This window comes from Equus przewalskii, chromosome 17, assembly GCF_037783145.1.
Source record: "Equus przewalskii isolate Varuska chromosome 17, EquPr2, whole genome shotgun sequence".
Classification (NCBI taxonomy): Eukaryota; Metazoa; Chordata; class Mammalia; order Perissodactyla; family Equidae; genus Equus; species Equus przewalskii.
In genome coordinates, this window is record NC_091847.1 from 798,866 (window position 1) to 814,840 (window position 15,975).

At 58.4% G+C, this 15,975-nt stretch overlaps 1 protein-coding gene across 8 annotated transcripts in view; it reads left to right on the forward strand.

Annotated features, from left to right (window-relative positions):
- ARHGEF4 (Rho guanine nucleotide exchange factor 4) overlaps nucleotides 1-15,975 on the forward strand; it is a 245,480-nt gene that overhangs the window by 228,147 nt on the left and 1,358 nt on the right. For 6 of the 8 annotated variants that reach the window (XM_070580930.1, XM_070580932.1, XM_070580931.1 and 3 more), the window contains 8 exons: nucleotides 8,643-8,822; nucleotides 9,808-9,984; nucleotides 10,050-10,229; nucleotides 11,464-11,696; nucleotides 12,016-12,145; nucleotides 13,552-13,683; nucleotides 14,414-14,657; nucleotides 15,424-15,501. In XM_070580930.1, the coding sequence (XP_070437031.1) occupies nucleotides 8,643-8,822; nucleotides 9,808-9,984; nucleotides 10,050-10,229; nucleotides 11,464-11,696; nucleotides 12,016-12,145; nucleotides 13,552-13,683; nucleotides 14,414-14,657; nucleotides 15,424-15,501 (1,354 nt within the window). Of the gene's footprint in view, nucleotides 1-3,890; nucleotides 4,243-4,759; nucleotides 4,824-8,642; nucleotides 8,823-9,807; nucleotides 9,985-10,049; nucleotides 10,230-11,463; nucleotides 11,697-12,015; nucleotides 12,146-13,551; nucleotides 13,684-14,413; nucleotides 14,658-15,423; nucleotides 15,502-15,975 lie in introns of those variants that run through there. The other 2 variants (XM_070580938.1, XM_070580937.1) reach the window with 2 other exon arrangements.

Below are 15,975 nucleotides of genomic sequence, written 5' to 3' on the forward strand. Positions count from 1 at the left end.
GGAAGCAGTACCTTGTTCATTCTGTGTTTCCTGCACCTGACTTGTGCCTTGTACCTCGTGATTGTCCAGTCCTTGCAAGAGGAGTCAACCTCCTAGAGATGGGAGCAGAGGACAGGAGGGCCTGTTTCCTAGCACTTCTTGGTGAACACCTAGATGACACTGCAGAACACAAGGCCAGCTGGGGCCCGCTTCTCGGTGGAGTCGGCCTGACCTCCTCTCCAGGTGCTTCTGTCTCCCCAGCACCTGTGACACTAGACGTCTGGTCCCAGGTCTGACCTGGTTCTTGTGCACCTCCTCCCTAGCCCCAGGGTGGAGCCCGATAGATACGTTGTGTGCGCCGGAACAGCTGAACAGAAGTCTCTGTGAGCCAGGGCAGCTCACAGCCCCAGGGCCAGGGCTGAGTGTTGTCTGGTGGCCAGCATATCCACAGTGGCTTTCCTCTTCTCTCTCGAAGCCATGGCGCGGGGACTCAGCCCTCCTCTGCTCCAGAATCCTCTGTCCTCCTCCACGTCCATGTCAGTCCTGCCCCCTTGGCAGACCTGCAGACCCACCCAACCAGTCTGGGTGGGCTACTCCCTGCTGCCACCTCCAAGGGCCTAGCCCTTTGCTTTCAAGCTTTTTGGGCTTTGTTTTTGGTGATGAAACACTGACATAAAACACTGTTGCCACTGTCGTCCCTGCTGTATGCCCAGATCACCAGGATCTGAAGACTGAGTGCCCCTGGGCAGGGCAGAGGCCGCCTCTCAGTCCTTGGCCCTGGCCCCGGCTCATGGGTTCTTCTGACACCTTAGACCCTCCGTGGGCTATTCTGCTGCGGGGGACAGAGGGCTCATCCAGAACTGGGCCATGGATGAAGTTCTAAACGCGGCCACTGGAGCCAGCACAGCAGCAAGCACGGTGCTCTGGGCCCACAGCAGTGTGCAGACCAGTTGGTTCCCACAACCACCCTGACCAGGACCTGAGGACACACAGCCACAAGGGCACAAGGAAACATCTGCCCAAGTCAGGGCTTCTGAGCCACGGCCCACGAGAGGGCATGTCACAGTCTCACAGAGGAGCGCTGGGTTTGGGGTGGCAGGGAGCCTTTGATGCCTTCTGATTCCCCACTGTCCTCCTGGGAGCTTGAGGAAGCAGATCCTGAGCCTCGCTTTCTGAAGAGCTGGGCAGGAGCAGAAGACTACTTCCTCCCAGCCAGACAGATGAGCCCAGGCTGACCCTTCAGATCTGAGGGAGACAGGCAGCCTCTCTGGACACATTCCTGACCCTCCTCTAACATACACAGGAACCCAGACACGCACATACATCCTGGCAGGGTCTTCAGCAGGTGCCCTCATCTGTACTTGCTCACTGCCTGTAGCTGGCACACGTGGAAACCTAAGCAGACGCAGCCACCACGTGTGGACACCCAGCCTCTCCAGTATTCCCTCCAGGGCCTCCCTCTGCCCCAGGACTCACAGTGCTGAGCATGGAGCCTGGAAATCTCTGCCCTCTTCCGGGCTGCTTTTCAGTCAGCTCAGCCCCCTCAGCAGCAGCCTTCTGATCCATCAGAAGGGCACGGTGACTGTGACGGAGCTTGCCGCTGTGGACGGAAGGAGAGATACCTGCACGTGAACTTTGAGCCCTACAAAGATAAGGTGGCAGGCTCGTCAGGGAGGCAGTGGAAGCCCTGGGTACCTGATGTGGGGCTGTTTAAAAAGCTGCGGAACCACATGCAGAAGAATGAGATTGGACCCTCATCTCACACTGTTTACAAAAATCAACTCAAAATGGATTAAAGTCTTGGGGCTGGCCCCGTGGCCGAGTGGTTAAGTCTGTGTGCTCCGCTGCAGGCGGCCCAGTGTTTCGTTGGTTCAAATCCTGGGCACGGACATGGCACTGCTCATGAAACCACGCTGAGGCAGTGTCCCACATGCTACAACTAGAAGGACCTACAACGAGGAATATACAACTATGTACTGGGGGGCTTTGGGGAGAAAAAGGAAAAAATAAAATCTTTAAAAAAAAAAAATTTCCATGTTTCCCATAATTTAAAAAAAAAAAATGGATTAAAGTCTTAAACACAAGACCTGAAACCATAAACATACTAGAAGAAACAGGCAAAAATGTTCTTGACATTGGTCTGGGCAATGATTTTTTGGATGTGATACCAAAAGCACAGGCAGCAAGAGCAAAAATAGACAAGCGGAATTGCATCAAATTAAAAAGATTCTGCACAGCAAAGGAAACAATCAACAGAGTGAACAGGCAACCTATGGAATGGGAGAAAATATTTGCAAACCATAAATCTGATAAAGGGTTAATATCTAAAATATATAAGTAACTCATACAATTCAATAGGAAAAAAAACCAAATAATCCAATTTTAAAATGGGCAAAAGAGGTGAATAGACATTTCTCAAAAGAAAATGCTCAACATCACTAATCATCAGAGAAATGCAAATCAAAACCACAATGAGCTATCATCTCACACCTGTCAGAATGGCTATTATCAAAAAGACGAAAGATAAGTGTTGGCGAGGATGTGGAGAAAAGGGAGCCCTTGTGCACTGTTGGTGGGAATGTAAGCTGGTGCAGCCACTATGGAAAACAGTATGGAGTTTCCTCAGAAAATTAAGAGTAGAACTACCATATGATCCAGCCATTCCATTTCTGGATACATACCCGAATGAGAAGAAGTCAGGATCTCAAGGAGATCCCCATGTGCACTGCAGCATTGTTCACAACAGCCAAGGCAAGGAAATACCGCAGTGTCAGTCAGAGGATGAATGGATAAAGAAGATGGTGGGGGGCGATGGGTGTGTGTATATATATATACATACACACAATGGAGTGTGTATACACTCCATTTAATTGTAATAATTAATAATTATTATTGTAATAATATTGTATTGTAATAATACAATGGAGTATTATTCAGCCTTAAAAAGAAGGAACTCCTGACCTTCACGACAACGTGGATGAACCTGGATGCGTTATGCTAAGCAAAATAAGTCAGACACAGAAGAGAAATCCCGCGTGACCTCACTCGTGTGTGGAAACCACAACAATCAAACTCACAGAAGAGGAGAGGAGGGTGGTGGTTGCCAGGGGCTCGGGGAGGGAGAAATGGGGAGATGTCAGCCAAGGGTGCAGAGTTTTAGTGACGCGGGACGAGGAGGCTCTGGAGAGCTGAGGCACAGCATGGCGCCTACAGTTCACAAGGCTGCACGGCATGCTTGGCATTTGCCGAGAAGGCAGACCTTGTGTCCTCACCACAAACACGAAATACTAACCCTGTGAGGTGACGGATGTGTTAACTTGCTTGCGGTGATTATTTTACAATGTATATGTATATCAAAATATCAAGTTGGACACCTTAAATATATACACTTTTTGTCAATTATACCTCAATAAAACGGGAGGCGGGTACTGGTTAGCGGCTGAAGAAGCCTGCTGCTTTCCCAGAGGAAAAAATGCTGCTCTGATGGGCAAGGCCAGTAAGGAGAAGTCCTGAGTCAGGGCCTTCCTTAGGGTCAGCCTTAGTCCAGAGTTCCAATCCAGGCTCCCCGGTCCCTGTATTCCTGTGCGTCTTTATGACTGAGCTATCTACCAGACCTTTCAGAGCCGCATTGACTCATCTGGGAAGTGGGGGCCAAGGGCAACCCTCGGTGCTAGGAGTCAGAACCTCTGGCCCCTCCCCGTGGCCCCGGTGTGCCTGTATCTGCGAAGCCGCACTGCATCCCGTGCGCCGCCGCGATGATCTGTGCGCCTGGCCGGCCCAGGACCAGGACCACTATCTCGGCGTTGAAGGTCTCCCGACCCCCGAAGGAGGCGCCGAGGGCAGAGTGCGGCGCCCGCCGGAGCCACCCCGCCCCCTCCCGGGCCTCCCCGCCCCGGCTCCCCCGCCCAGGCGGTCGGCGCGGGTGCTGGGCTCGGGCCGGAGACGCAGCGCGCACGTCGCGGGCGGCAGGCAGAAGCCCCGGGCCGCGGGCGCACGCGGCTCCGCCCCGCTCCCGCCCTCTCCGGCGGGGTCTCGGGCCGCACCGAGCTGGGCCTGGCGCCATGGCCAGGGCCCCGCAGTCCCGGCGCCGCCCTGCGGCCCCCGGCAGCGCCCTGCGCGCTCTGCTGCGCTGCAACCTGCCCCCCGGCGCCCAGCGCGTGGTGGTCTTCGCCGTGCTGGCGCTCCTCGTCCTCATCAACGTCGTGCTGATCTTCCTGCTGGCCTTCCGCTGACCGCGGGCCGGCGCCCGGGGACCGCGCTGCGGTGAGTGGGCGGCGTGGGCACCCCCGACCGCCGCGCGTCTTCCCTTCCAGCCCCGCCCCCATCGGGGTCCCCGCGCGCCCGGCAGGTCGTGACCCAAGGTGCGGCCGCTGGCCCCAATGCTGCCCCGTGAGCCCGCACCGGACCTGCCCCGAGAGGCGCCCATGTGCCGGGGCCGATCTGCGTTTGCGCCCCCCCGGGGGCGGCCATGCGGGTGACTCAGAGGCGTGGTGACATGTGCCACGGGGTCCGTCCCTCTGTCTGCTGTGCCGTGTGTGTGTGTGTGTGTGTGTGTGTGTGTGTGTGTGTGTGTGTGTGTGACTAAAATGGCGCGTTTCCGTGTCTAACTGAGGATGCGGAGGCAGCTGTGGCCGCGGCTGCCTGTAGTTGTCTGGGAACAGCGTGCGTGTGACCGCTGTGTGAGTGGACTGGGCAGCATTTCGTGTGGGTTGAGAGATGGCTGTGGAGGATGAGTGGACGCCTCTGCATATGTTACCTGCAGTTGCTTTTCCCATTTTAGGTCTTAAGATAACTGGTCTCAGTCAGTGTGCCGCGCCCCACAAGCAGAGCCCCCCTCCTTGCAGGTGGGTGCTTTGCACACACAACCCCCTCCCCCCACCCCTCAGGGCTGCACAGGGACCCACAGGAGCTGAGCCACATTCCCAGAGTGGATGGGAATCCTCCAGCAGTAGCCTGCATGTGTGAGAGAGAGGACATGGGGCAGGATGGGAAGGGCAGCGGGCGGTCATCAGGGGCCGCTTTGAGGCAGAGCCTGGCTTCCCCAGGCTTGTCAAAGTCTCCGGGGCACAGGAGGGGATCCTGCCTCCTGCCCCTGGCTTGTCTTAGTCTTGATCTTACCCCTCCACTGGAACAGTCCCCCACCTGCGTGCCCCCCCCAAAACACAGCTTCCGCTCCCCTGCCAGGCCAAGAGGGAGCCCCCAGTCCTCTCCCCATAGCCTGCTGGGCTTGAGTGTTGGCTGCCCTGCAGCTGCACCTCACACAGAGCGCGAAGAAGGGCCTCTGCCCAGAAGCCCACCCAGCCGGGGCCCGGGCGGCCTCTGGGCTGTCCTGGAGGTAGAATGTGGCTCTGACCTCTTGGAGCTACCTTTTGTCTTGGTGACATCACATAAACGGGTAATGTCATTGCTAACTCGTCAGGGTGCCTCGCATTTGTGGATCTACACAAGAGTTTTGGGTCCCAGGTAGAGCACATTGTCACTCTGGGTATCGATGGAGACCAAGGCACAGGGACATCAGGGAAGTTGCTCACAGCTGTGTGTCTATCTGTTGCTCCTGTTCCTGGCAAGGTGCTGGCACAAAGAAGGGACAAAAGCGACCAACCCCTCCCATCACCAACTGGGGCTTCCAGGTGACAGGGCAGGATGGGTAGGGGGCTTGTCCATACAGGCATTGGGAACCCTGGCCTCTCTGGGAAGCCCAGCCTCTTTGCCCCCCAAGTCCTCCCCTGGCTGCCTTGTAGAAAGCGCCGGTGTAGGACCCGCCCCTCTCTGCGAGGGCTGGCAGAACACAGCCACCGGAGGAGCACTGGGCCAGGGCTCTGTTGAGGGAAGCTGGGGACAGGGGAGGCGCCTGACCTGCTTAATACTAGGCGGGAACAACCAGGGAAGGAAACCAGTGGGAAGCTGGACTGTGTGGGGTGTGTCTGTGTCACTTCCTCCTGGCCTGGCTCCAGCAGTGAGGGCACCTGTGCTGTCCTGTGACCTGTGTGTGCAACTGATGTGAACGGAGGAAGACAGCATCCACCTGCAGTCCTTCTCAGGACTTCGCAGGAGACCACAGTGGAGCCTCCCTTAGCGGGCATGTGACTGTGCACATACAGGCGCGTGTCGGGGTGTGCAGCAAGAGGGGTCTCAGGACACCCACTTCTCCAGAGTCAGAGCTACAAAGCTTAAACAAGAAGTTCTGTTCCCTGCTGGATACGAACCTCACTTTACCCAAGAAGTCCCGAGAGTGAACCCTTCCATTGTCTCAGTAACTCATCACTCAAAACATACAAATCTTCCCATGTAGCCCGTGGTCACACACTCAGTCCTGATGTACACGGTCACCTGTGGTCACACACACACTCTGTCCTGATGTACACACTTACCCGTGATCACACACAGTCTGTCCTGATGTACACGGTCACCCGTGGTCACACACTCTGTCCTGATGTACACGCTCACTTGTGGTCACACACACAGTCTGTCCTGAGGTACATGTTCACTCATGGTCACACACTCTGTCCTGATGTACATGCTCACCCAGGCACACATACACAGTCTGTCCTGTACTACACGCTCACCCGTGGTCACAATCACACTCTGTCCTGATGGACATGCTCACGCCTGGTCACACACACTGTCCCACGGTCACTGTCCCTGAACAGACACGTTCACTTGCCGCGCACAGGCTCATTGGCTCCTCTCCACCCCTTCTGAGCATTCTGCTGCTTTGTTGTCCTCAGGCCAGACCCCAGGCCTCGGCGGGCCTGCTTACGGAGTGTGTGCCTGGGCTGCAGTCTAGTGCCGCCCCCCGTGCAGCAGGCTGGCTCTCGCATGTGGCTCCTGAGTCTCCCATTGTGCCTTGCCGTGTTGCCACCAGGAGGCCTTGATCCTGGGAACCAGCCTCCCCGCAGGAAGGAGCATGCCTATAGGTCTTTCTCTCTCTAGAGGAGGAGTGCAGTGGCACCTGGAGGAGGCACGCAGCTCCCCAGGAACAGCCCAGTGCTCCTGCCTGTCTCTGGGGGGCCTCAATGGTCTGCAGCCCCTGAACGAGTGCTGCCTGTGAGAGAAGTGCACACAGGCTGTGGGTTACTCAGGAGTGCTTTCCTCAGGGTTTGGAGCAGGTTTCACCCCCAGAAAATGGGAAGAACTGATGGCTTCTGGATGTGCTCGCTCGGGCCTCCCTTGGAGGAAAGGGCCAGCCTGGGTAGGCTCCATGCCTGCTGGCCAGCCCACCCCTTGCCCTGCCCATTTGGGGCACAGTGGAGCCTCTGAGACAGTGGCTGGAACTCACTCAGGCAGAGACCCCGCAGTCCTGCTGCGGCCCCACTCTGGTTCCGTTTCAGTGTGAGGATTCGCACACACACTGCCCTGGGGGCACCAGAGGAAAGCCCCACTGGGCCTGAAGCCAAGGGTGGACTTCCACGGTGAGGGGGGCAGGGGCAAGCTGCCTGGAAGAGGAGACAGCACAGAGGGCCTGTCTGGTGACGCTTTGAGGCCTTCACTGCTCTGCTAAAGAACCAGCCAGTGGCTGTGACAGAGCCAACACTTGGTCCCAGCAGAGAGGAGATGGACCTCACCTCCCGTAAACCCCCAGAGCCATTCGTCATTCACAGAGCAGAAACTGAGCCCATGTGACAGGAAAGCAGGTGTCAGCCCAAAGGGAAATGGAGCTCTGAGCACGAGGACTGCCCAGGAGGGTGCTGTCTCCCTGCCTCTGGGGCTGGGGACCATTCCTCCTGAGGTGAGGTCTGCGACCACCAGGAAGAAGGAGTCACACAGTCAGTTCCGCAGAGAGAAGTGATAGAAAGAATGTTAGCCAGTATCAAGTGGTTGGCTCATAACCGAGAGCACAAGAACAGGACAAAGGGAGCAGCTGCAAGACATACCTACCTCTCCTAGAGCTGGGGAAAAAGGAAAGAGGTTGGAAGAACTGAAACTGAGAACCCTGTGGGCTTGGGGCCTGGAACTCTGAGGAGAGTGAGGCTCAGCTGGTGCTGGTGGGGGCGCCATGAGACCAGCCCTGCACGTGTTCGAACCCTGCGAGCCGGGGTCTGGCTCCTGCAGCGGCTGGGCACGGCGCCCGGGGGAAACGGCCCTGCTGCTTGTCAGGTGGCCTCTCGCAGGTACGGCCGGCCCGCAGGAAGGCCACAGGAGCTTCTGCAGGGTGAAGGAGGGAGGCAGCCCCTTCACCCAGCTCTGCGGTCCTCTCCAGTGCCACGTTAGGAGAGCCTGTGGGGAAGCAGCCGGCACAGCAGAAAGGCAGCTTGCAGTGTCCCAGCACCAGCATCCAGAGCACCGCAGAGACGCTGGGCGGGCGGCTGAGAGGCAGTGCTTTCATCACTGGCCCAGTAGGGGTGGGAGGAAGGTGTGCCCTGTGCAGGGGAGTGAGCAACACGCTCACCCCTCAGATCTGGTGGCTCCCCAGGCTCTAGTGGTCGTGTTCACTTCAGGCTTCCTCATCAGCTCTGCCGGTCTAGACATGGCCAGGGCATAGACTGCTCCCTGAAGAGTGGCTGCCCAGAGGGAGCCCCTGTCAGCTCCCCTGTAATGTCAGTCAGGATCCCCTTTTCCCAGGGCTGCTGAGGGGTGGGGTCAGAGGGCAGGAGCACCCTGCCCCCTGAGGGGGTCCGTGCAGCCTTACTCCACTGACGTGCTACCCATGGCTCTCTCCACAGCTCATCAGCGATGGCAGTGTGGTCTGTGCTGAAGCACTCTGGGACCATGTCACCATGGATGACCAGGAACTGGGCTTCAAAGCTGGGGATGTCATCGAAGTAATGGATGCCACCAACAGAGAGTGGTGGTGGGGCCGTGTCGCCGACGGCGAGGGATGGTTCCCAGCCAGCTTCGTGCGGGTATGGCACCGGCCTGAGCTTCTCCTAGGCCTGTAAAAAGCCAGCTGGCTCTGCTCAGAAATGCAGGCTTGAAACTGCTCTGGGGTCCGAGGTGCGGGGCATGGACCTCCCACTCATGGCTGTGGTGGGACTGCAGGTTGTGGGCTGAGTGGTGGCTGTCAGGAAGGCCAGCCGGGAGTTCTGACACAGCCTTCCTCCACCCACTCCAAGCCCTGCTCCACCCTTCCTTGGGAGCCCTCAGTGGACAGAGAGGAATGGGTCAGAATGATGCTGTGTGGCTGCCTCTAAGGGGACTGCACGTCAGAGGACCACGGCCACAGACAGCTCGGTTTACCGTGCACTTCCTATGCACTGTGCAGAACATCTGCTCCAGTCATGCAGTTAGAGCTTTCACAGCAGCTCCGGGGAAACTGAGGCATGGACAAGTCAGTCCTTAGCCCAAGAGATCACAGACAGGGGACCCAGATTCCACCTAAGGTGGCCTTTGGTCTCCACGGAAAGGCCAGGCCAAGGGCAGTGGGAAGGAGAGATCCCAGGCCTTGGGGTTCATGGCTTCTTCTGCCCCAGACCCCTTGAACAAGCTGCCCACTCTGCACCCCACGCCTTCCTAGTTACAGGTCAGACAGCCAGCAAGGCCACATCACCCTTTCACTTCCATCACAGCCTCTAGAGGGCCCTATGAGCCGACACTGGTTCAGAACTCTGCTGTTAGCATCTGCTCTGTGCCCGGCACGAGCCGGCTGTAAGAGCGCCTTAGGAGGCGGCGGGTGGTCTGGGAGAACACTGACAGCTGCAGCAGTCATCGGACTGTCGGCCCCTGTCCGGATGGGCGTTATGCGGGCGATGGGAGGAGGGGAGCTTCCCGGCCCGCCCCAGCCGCCTGTGCGTCCGGCGAGTTCTCCGAGCCTCAGTTCCCCGCCGCCGCCGCCGCCGTGCTGGCTGCGGGGCGCTGCCCCGGGCGCTGACCCCTGCGCGTTGCCCGCAGCTGCGTGTGAACCAGGACGAGCCTGCGGACGACGAGGCGCTGCGGGCCGGGGCTGGCGGGGCGGAGGACGGCGGGACCGAGGCGCAGAGCAGCAAGAACCAGATGCGGACCAACGTCATCAACGAGATCCTCAGCACGGAGCGCGACTACATCAAGCACCTGCGCGACATCTGCGAGGTGAGGCCCGGCACGGCGGGGGGCGGGGGGCGCGGGGCCCGGGACTGACGGCCCGCTCGGCCCAGGGCTACATCAGGCAGTGCCGCAAGCGCGCCGACATGTTCAGCGAGGAGCAGCTGCGCACCATCTTCGGGAACATCGAGGACATCTACCGCTGCCAGAGGGCCTTCGTGCAGGCGCTGGAGCAGAGGGTCAACAGGGAGCGGCCGCACCTCAGCGAGCTGGGCGCCTGCTTCCTGGAGCACGTGAGGCGCCCACGGGGACCTCGCCCCGACCCTGTCCCCTCCTGCCCCCAGGACCCACTGCCCTGGCTCCCGGGCGCAGCGGCCCCTTTGGCCTCGGCCCTCCCCCACACACCCGGGCCCCCCCCCCCCACCTCCCCGCCCTGTAACCTGCTTTGCCCTTGTATTCCTCGCTGCCTCCTCTCAGAAGTCAGACCTGTGGCTGAAACCCAGGCAGCCTGCCACTCTTTTCCAAAAGCTTCCAGGCCCCACCCCCCACCTGCCCGACTGTGTCACCTCCAAGCAGAGGGCACCCCAAGTCAGAGAAGGTCCCCTAGAGCAGGGGGCCTGGGCGTCGGCCAGTAGAGGTAGGAGGTGGGCTAGGCTGCCTGTTGAGCATCCCAGAGCTGTTCACAGCCAGTTCTGGGGTTCCTCACTCAGTGAGCAATCTGGAATTTATGTGGAGTTTATAGTGCCTGCTTCCACTAAATGCCAGCTGGCATTTAGCCACAGTTCACTGGACTAGTCTGGACTAGATGGACTCCTAGCCTTGCCTGATCGGGAAAACACTGGTTTTAGCCCTCTCCTGTGCAGTCACGGGGGAGTGAGCCAGCCCGTCAAGGACAGCGTGGGCTCCTTCCATACCAGGGTGGTGTTGGGGAGGGCCTGTCCCTCTCCCCAGCAGCAGGAGGAGTACTGAAGGGAGACGTGGACTGTCCACGAGCAGGTCCGGGAGTAGGCACTTCATTGACATGACCTACTGTGCCCATCACAGGAGCCGGCCCACCAGCGGCTGTTGTTCCCTCCTCCCCCACCCAAGTCCGTGAAGTCCTAGGTCGATGGCAGACCTGGTCTCTCTCTGGCTCTAGGTAGATGAAGCTTAAAAAAAAAGAGGCACAGTGAGGCTTATGTACAATACGTGCACAGTGTGGACATATCTGTGTCACACTGTGTTGAACAAAGTGACAGTGCTGTCCCTCAGACACGAAGCCAGAGCTTCGTGAAGAAGCAGCAAGACGCTAGGTAGAAAAGGTTGGGTGGCAGGCGACAGGGGCACCCAGGCCTGAGCGTTCAGAGGTCTTCGCCATCCCAGCTGTGATTCCGCACAGCTTGTACCCAGTGAAGTAGGTAGACAGAGCCTGAGCTCCGGGAGCCCAGCTCCTGAAGGAGCTGCAGAGGCTCTTGCTCCCTCCCAGCACGTGCCGGGGGGCCTTGGGGAGCAGGAGCCAGTGTCCCTAACCTGCAGCCATGCCCGCAGCAAGCGGACTTCCAGATCTACTCCGAGTACTGCAACAACCACCCCCGCGCCTGCCTGGAGCTCTCCCGGCTCGCCAAGCTCAGCAAGTACGTGTACTTCTTCGAGGCCTGCCGGCTGTTGCAGAAGATGATTGACATCTCTCTGGACGGCTTCCTGCTGACCCCAGTGCAGAAGATCTGCAAGTACCCTCTGCAGCTGGCTGAGCTGCTCAAGTACACACCCCCCCAGCACAGGTAAGGAGGCTCTTCTTGCCTCAGGCCGCTTTGCTGAGTTCTTGTAGTGTGCTGGGCACTGCTGCAGGCACTGGGGCGACAGCACAGAGAAAAACCACCCCTGCTCTCAGGACCTGTGGTTGCAATGAGGGAAGAGGCCACACATAGGGTCTTAAGTCCTGCTCTGTGTCGGCACGCATGGAGAAGATGGGGATGTGCACTTGACTGGTGAGGAAATGGCTGAGGGGCACCGCCACAGAGGCAAGCAGCACCACAGGGGGCTTCCGGAGGCTCTCTGCGCTCCAGCTGGCAGCCCAGTCCCATCTCTGTTCTGCCCTAGGGATTTCAAGGACGTGGAGGCTGCTTTACATGCCATGAAGAACGTGGCCCAGCTCATCAATGAACGGAAACGGAGACTGGAAAACATCGACAAGATTGCTCAGTGGCAAAGCTCCATAGAGGACTGGGAGGTGAGGGCCTGACACCCCAGAAGACACCATGGGGCTTGTCCCTGAAAACTCAAGGAGGGAGCTGAGGAGGGAGACAGCTCCTGGGAGATAGCAAACAGGAGCTGGGGACGGGAAAGCGTCCTCCACCTGGGCGCCCGAGCCCTGAGCTCCAGGCCTTTAGCGCTGCCTCCCAGAGCAGGCCCAATGGCCTCTTTCCTGGTGAAGACTTTGGGGCACGTGTGAAATACCACATGCCTCCCAAAGTGCAGCCAGCCAGCCCAGCAGGAGCTGCTCCTCTGCCCTTAGTGGACAGGCCAGATCCCCAAGTTTTTTGCTGGGACTCCCCACAGAAGGTTATGCCCCAGCATGACCAAAAATGGATCCACCGCCCAGAACCTCCTGGTGCGTTTTCTCTGGCTTGCACATTTCCCGCATCTGCCAATCTTGCCTTCTAAGGGAACACAGAGGCCGGAACAAACGGTGACATTCCTGTCCTCCTGCTCTCTCCACCTCCATCCGACAGCCATGAAATGTTATAAAAATACGGATTCCTGGGCCCCGTTCTAGAAACACAATTAGAATTCCTGGGGGTGGAGCTGAGCAATGCGGGGTTTGTTTTGTTTTGGGGGTTTTGTTTTTTGGGTTTTTTTCCAGGTGATTGATTCTGAGGCCCAGTCCTAGCCGAGGACCCCTACAAACTCACTTATCCCAAACAATGGCTGCCAACTCCTGCGATGGCTTGCATTTTGCAGGAGGAATGGGAAGGGGGGCAGGGCTTAGTCTGAAAGTTTGAAGTCTGATGATGGGACTTCGGTACCAAATATGTTTAACTGGGAAGAAGACCTTTTGCCCCTAAAAGACGGCCCTCAGAGGGGACTTGCAGCCGGGGCTAATCATCCGCACGGCAGCACTGTCCATGTGGAGCGAGCCACATGGCCGATCTTACGTGTTCAAGTAGCCATCTTAAAAAGGAAAGAAACAGGTGAAACTAATAATATTTTGTTTGACTTTATAGATCCAAAATATCATTTCAACATGTAATCAACATAAAATATCATTAGTGAATATTTCACATTCTCTATTTCATACTAAGGCTTCAAAATCCGTGTGTATTTTACTTACATGACATCTCAGCAGGGATTAGCCACATTTCAAGTGCTCACGCCACTGGCTGCCGATGAGCCCCGTTTCGCAGAGACAACCAACTCCTGGGTCAAACCACCTTTCTACCCCCCACACTGCCCCCACTACTTCCTTGGGCTTCAGGAGCAGCCCCGCCCTCTACAATCTGCTGTTCGCTGCAGACCCTGGCCCAGTGGGGGCCACAGGCGGGGCCACTGGGGAGCCCTCCTCCCCATGATGGAGGCAGGACGCAGAGCCTAGCAGAGGGGCCTCCTCTAAGCTCATGGCTCTCCTTGGGCCCCCAGGGGGAAGACCTCCTGGTCAGGAGCTCAGAGCTCATCTACTCGGGGGAGCTGACTCGAGTTACACAGCCACAAGCCAAGAGCCAGCAGAGGATGTTTTTTCTCTTTGACCATCAGCTCATCTACTGTAAGAAGGTACCAGAGTTGCTCTGCTCTGCTGGACAGAGCGGGAAGGGAGGGAGTGAAGCCGTGGGCTGGGAGCAGCCACCCAGAGAACAGGAGCCACACCCACATGGTCCCTCCTTCCCAGGGCCCTAAGTGCAGCAAGGCCTTTCCTGGTCAGGCCCTTAGGGCCGGGCTGAGGGTGACTCTTTGCAGAGTGAGCCTGGTAGCCCCAAGACCACAGGCAGCCCTCAGAGTCTGACTGGGGCCTCCTTTCTGACCTAGGCCCTGCTTACACTACCTCTTCTCTCCCTGAGAGGAAACCTCAGCCTGCCCTTCCCAGTCCTGGGTCCTCTGTTGCAGCTGCCCCCTGGCCACCTCCTTGCTGCTAGTTTCTACTCCTCTTCAAAACGTGGCCCAAGCAGCCCTGTCCAGGAAGCCCTACCGACCACTAGCTCTGGCCTGGCCCTGGCAGACCTGGTGCTCTTCTCTGCTGTGTGGTGTGGGCCCTGGCCCGCTGTTTCCTTGGCTGTCTCCCCATCAGACTCCTCCCTCGAGTTCAGCATGGTCCTGGGCCGTACCCAGGTCTGCTCTGCCCTCAGGAGCTCACCATGTGCTGGTGGGTGGGTGTGCAGTCCAGAGTCCTTCCAGTTACAGGGCAGAGGGGGAGGCAGGCCCTTGGACATGGTCAGAGGAGTGGTCCCAAGGCTGGGGAGGGCTCCAACAAGCAGGCTGGGCCAGGAGCTCACGGCATCTCTGGCAGGACCTTCTCCGCCGGGACGTGCTGTACTATAAAGGCCGAGTGGACATGGATGACCTGGAGGTGGCAGATCTGGAGGATGGGAAGGACAGAGACCTCCATGTGAGCGTCAGGAATGCCTTCCGGCTGCACTGCGGCGCCACAGGAGAGAGCCACTTGCTGTGCGCCCGGAAGCCTGAACAGAAGCAGCGCTGGCTCAAGGCCTTCGCCAGGGAGAGGGAGCAGGTGCAGATGGACCAGGAGACAGGTGCGACCCGGCTCAGCCTTGCTCCGCCATGAGGCCCCACCCAGCCTTCCTTGCTCCTGAATGCAAGGAGGTCAGGACAGTCTTAGACTCGAGACAGCACATCTTACAGCCCAAGAGCCTGGGTTTGGCGAGGGTCCAGGGCAGGGATCTGCTGGCCTGTGAGGGAGTTTGCTCGTACCACACCTAGACATGCACACACGCACACACACTCCATAGGGTGGGGGCCCTCTGCTTGGTCACAGGGACCTGGGGGAGCCCCTTTCCAGCACAAGCCCTGGGAGAGCATTGGAGTGGGAGGTGGGCACTGGCTCCAGAAGCCTCCCCCACCCCCCACATGAATAGGGCATCTACCCACTGCATTTCTCTCCTGGCATCGGCCCCTGGACATCACACTCTGCAGTTACCAGGTCCACTCTTGGTCTGGGAAAGAGCCTCCACCACAGTGGAAAGGACATGCGACACTGGACACGCTGGGGATCAGGTCAGGGTGGGAGATGGGGGAAGGCAGAGGAGGATGTGGGGAGGGCCTGAGAGGGCAGCAGAGGCTCTCCTCTGCCTGGTTGGCCAAGGCAGGCTAGCTGAGCCCAATGCTGAGTTCCTGCGGCATGATGGGACCCCAACCACGGTGGGCAGTGTAGGGTACAGAGGTGCACCAGTGCCAGGGAGCACAGGACAGGAGGGACGTGAGCAGGGGAGAAGGAGCTGGAAGGGCAGTCAAGTCCTCTCAGGGAAGTGGAGTCTCATTTGTGCCCCTCCCATGTCCCAGGATTCTCCATCACTGAGCTGCAGAGGAAGCAGGCCATGCTGAATGCCAGCAAGCAGCAGGCCACCGGGAAGCCCAAAGGTGAGCGGATGGAGTCCCACCTCCACCTACAGCAGCCTGGCCTGAGCTCTGATCACTCTTCTCTGACCCCTAAAGCAAAGCCAGCTAGCACCTGGTTCTCAGAGTTGCCCACTGCCCTTTGCAGGTGTTTGATCGCAAAGGTTGGTACTAGGGGCCACTGGTGACAAAGCTGTATCAGTATGCAGTTGATACCCTTGCCCTCAATGCCCTCAGACAGGGCCCCCAGAGCAGCACCATTAGTGACAGTGCTCACTTCCCCAGGCAGACTGCTTTCTGGCAAGGGGCTGATATCCCCATTCCTACAGACATCAAATGCCTTGCATAAGGCCTGTGCCACGGAGAAGCTCCAGGGCTCCTCACCTTCCCTGGCATTCCAGCTACCCCCTCGGCAGGCCACAGGAGGGCAGTCCAGGCCCCTCAGAGTGGTTAGCCCTGTGGAAAGCAAGGGCCCTCCCATGGGAGTCTGAGGCAGAG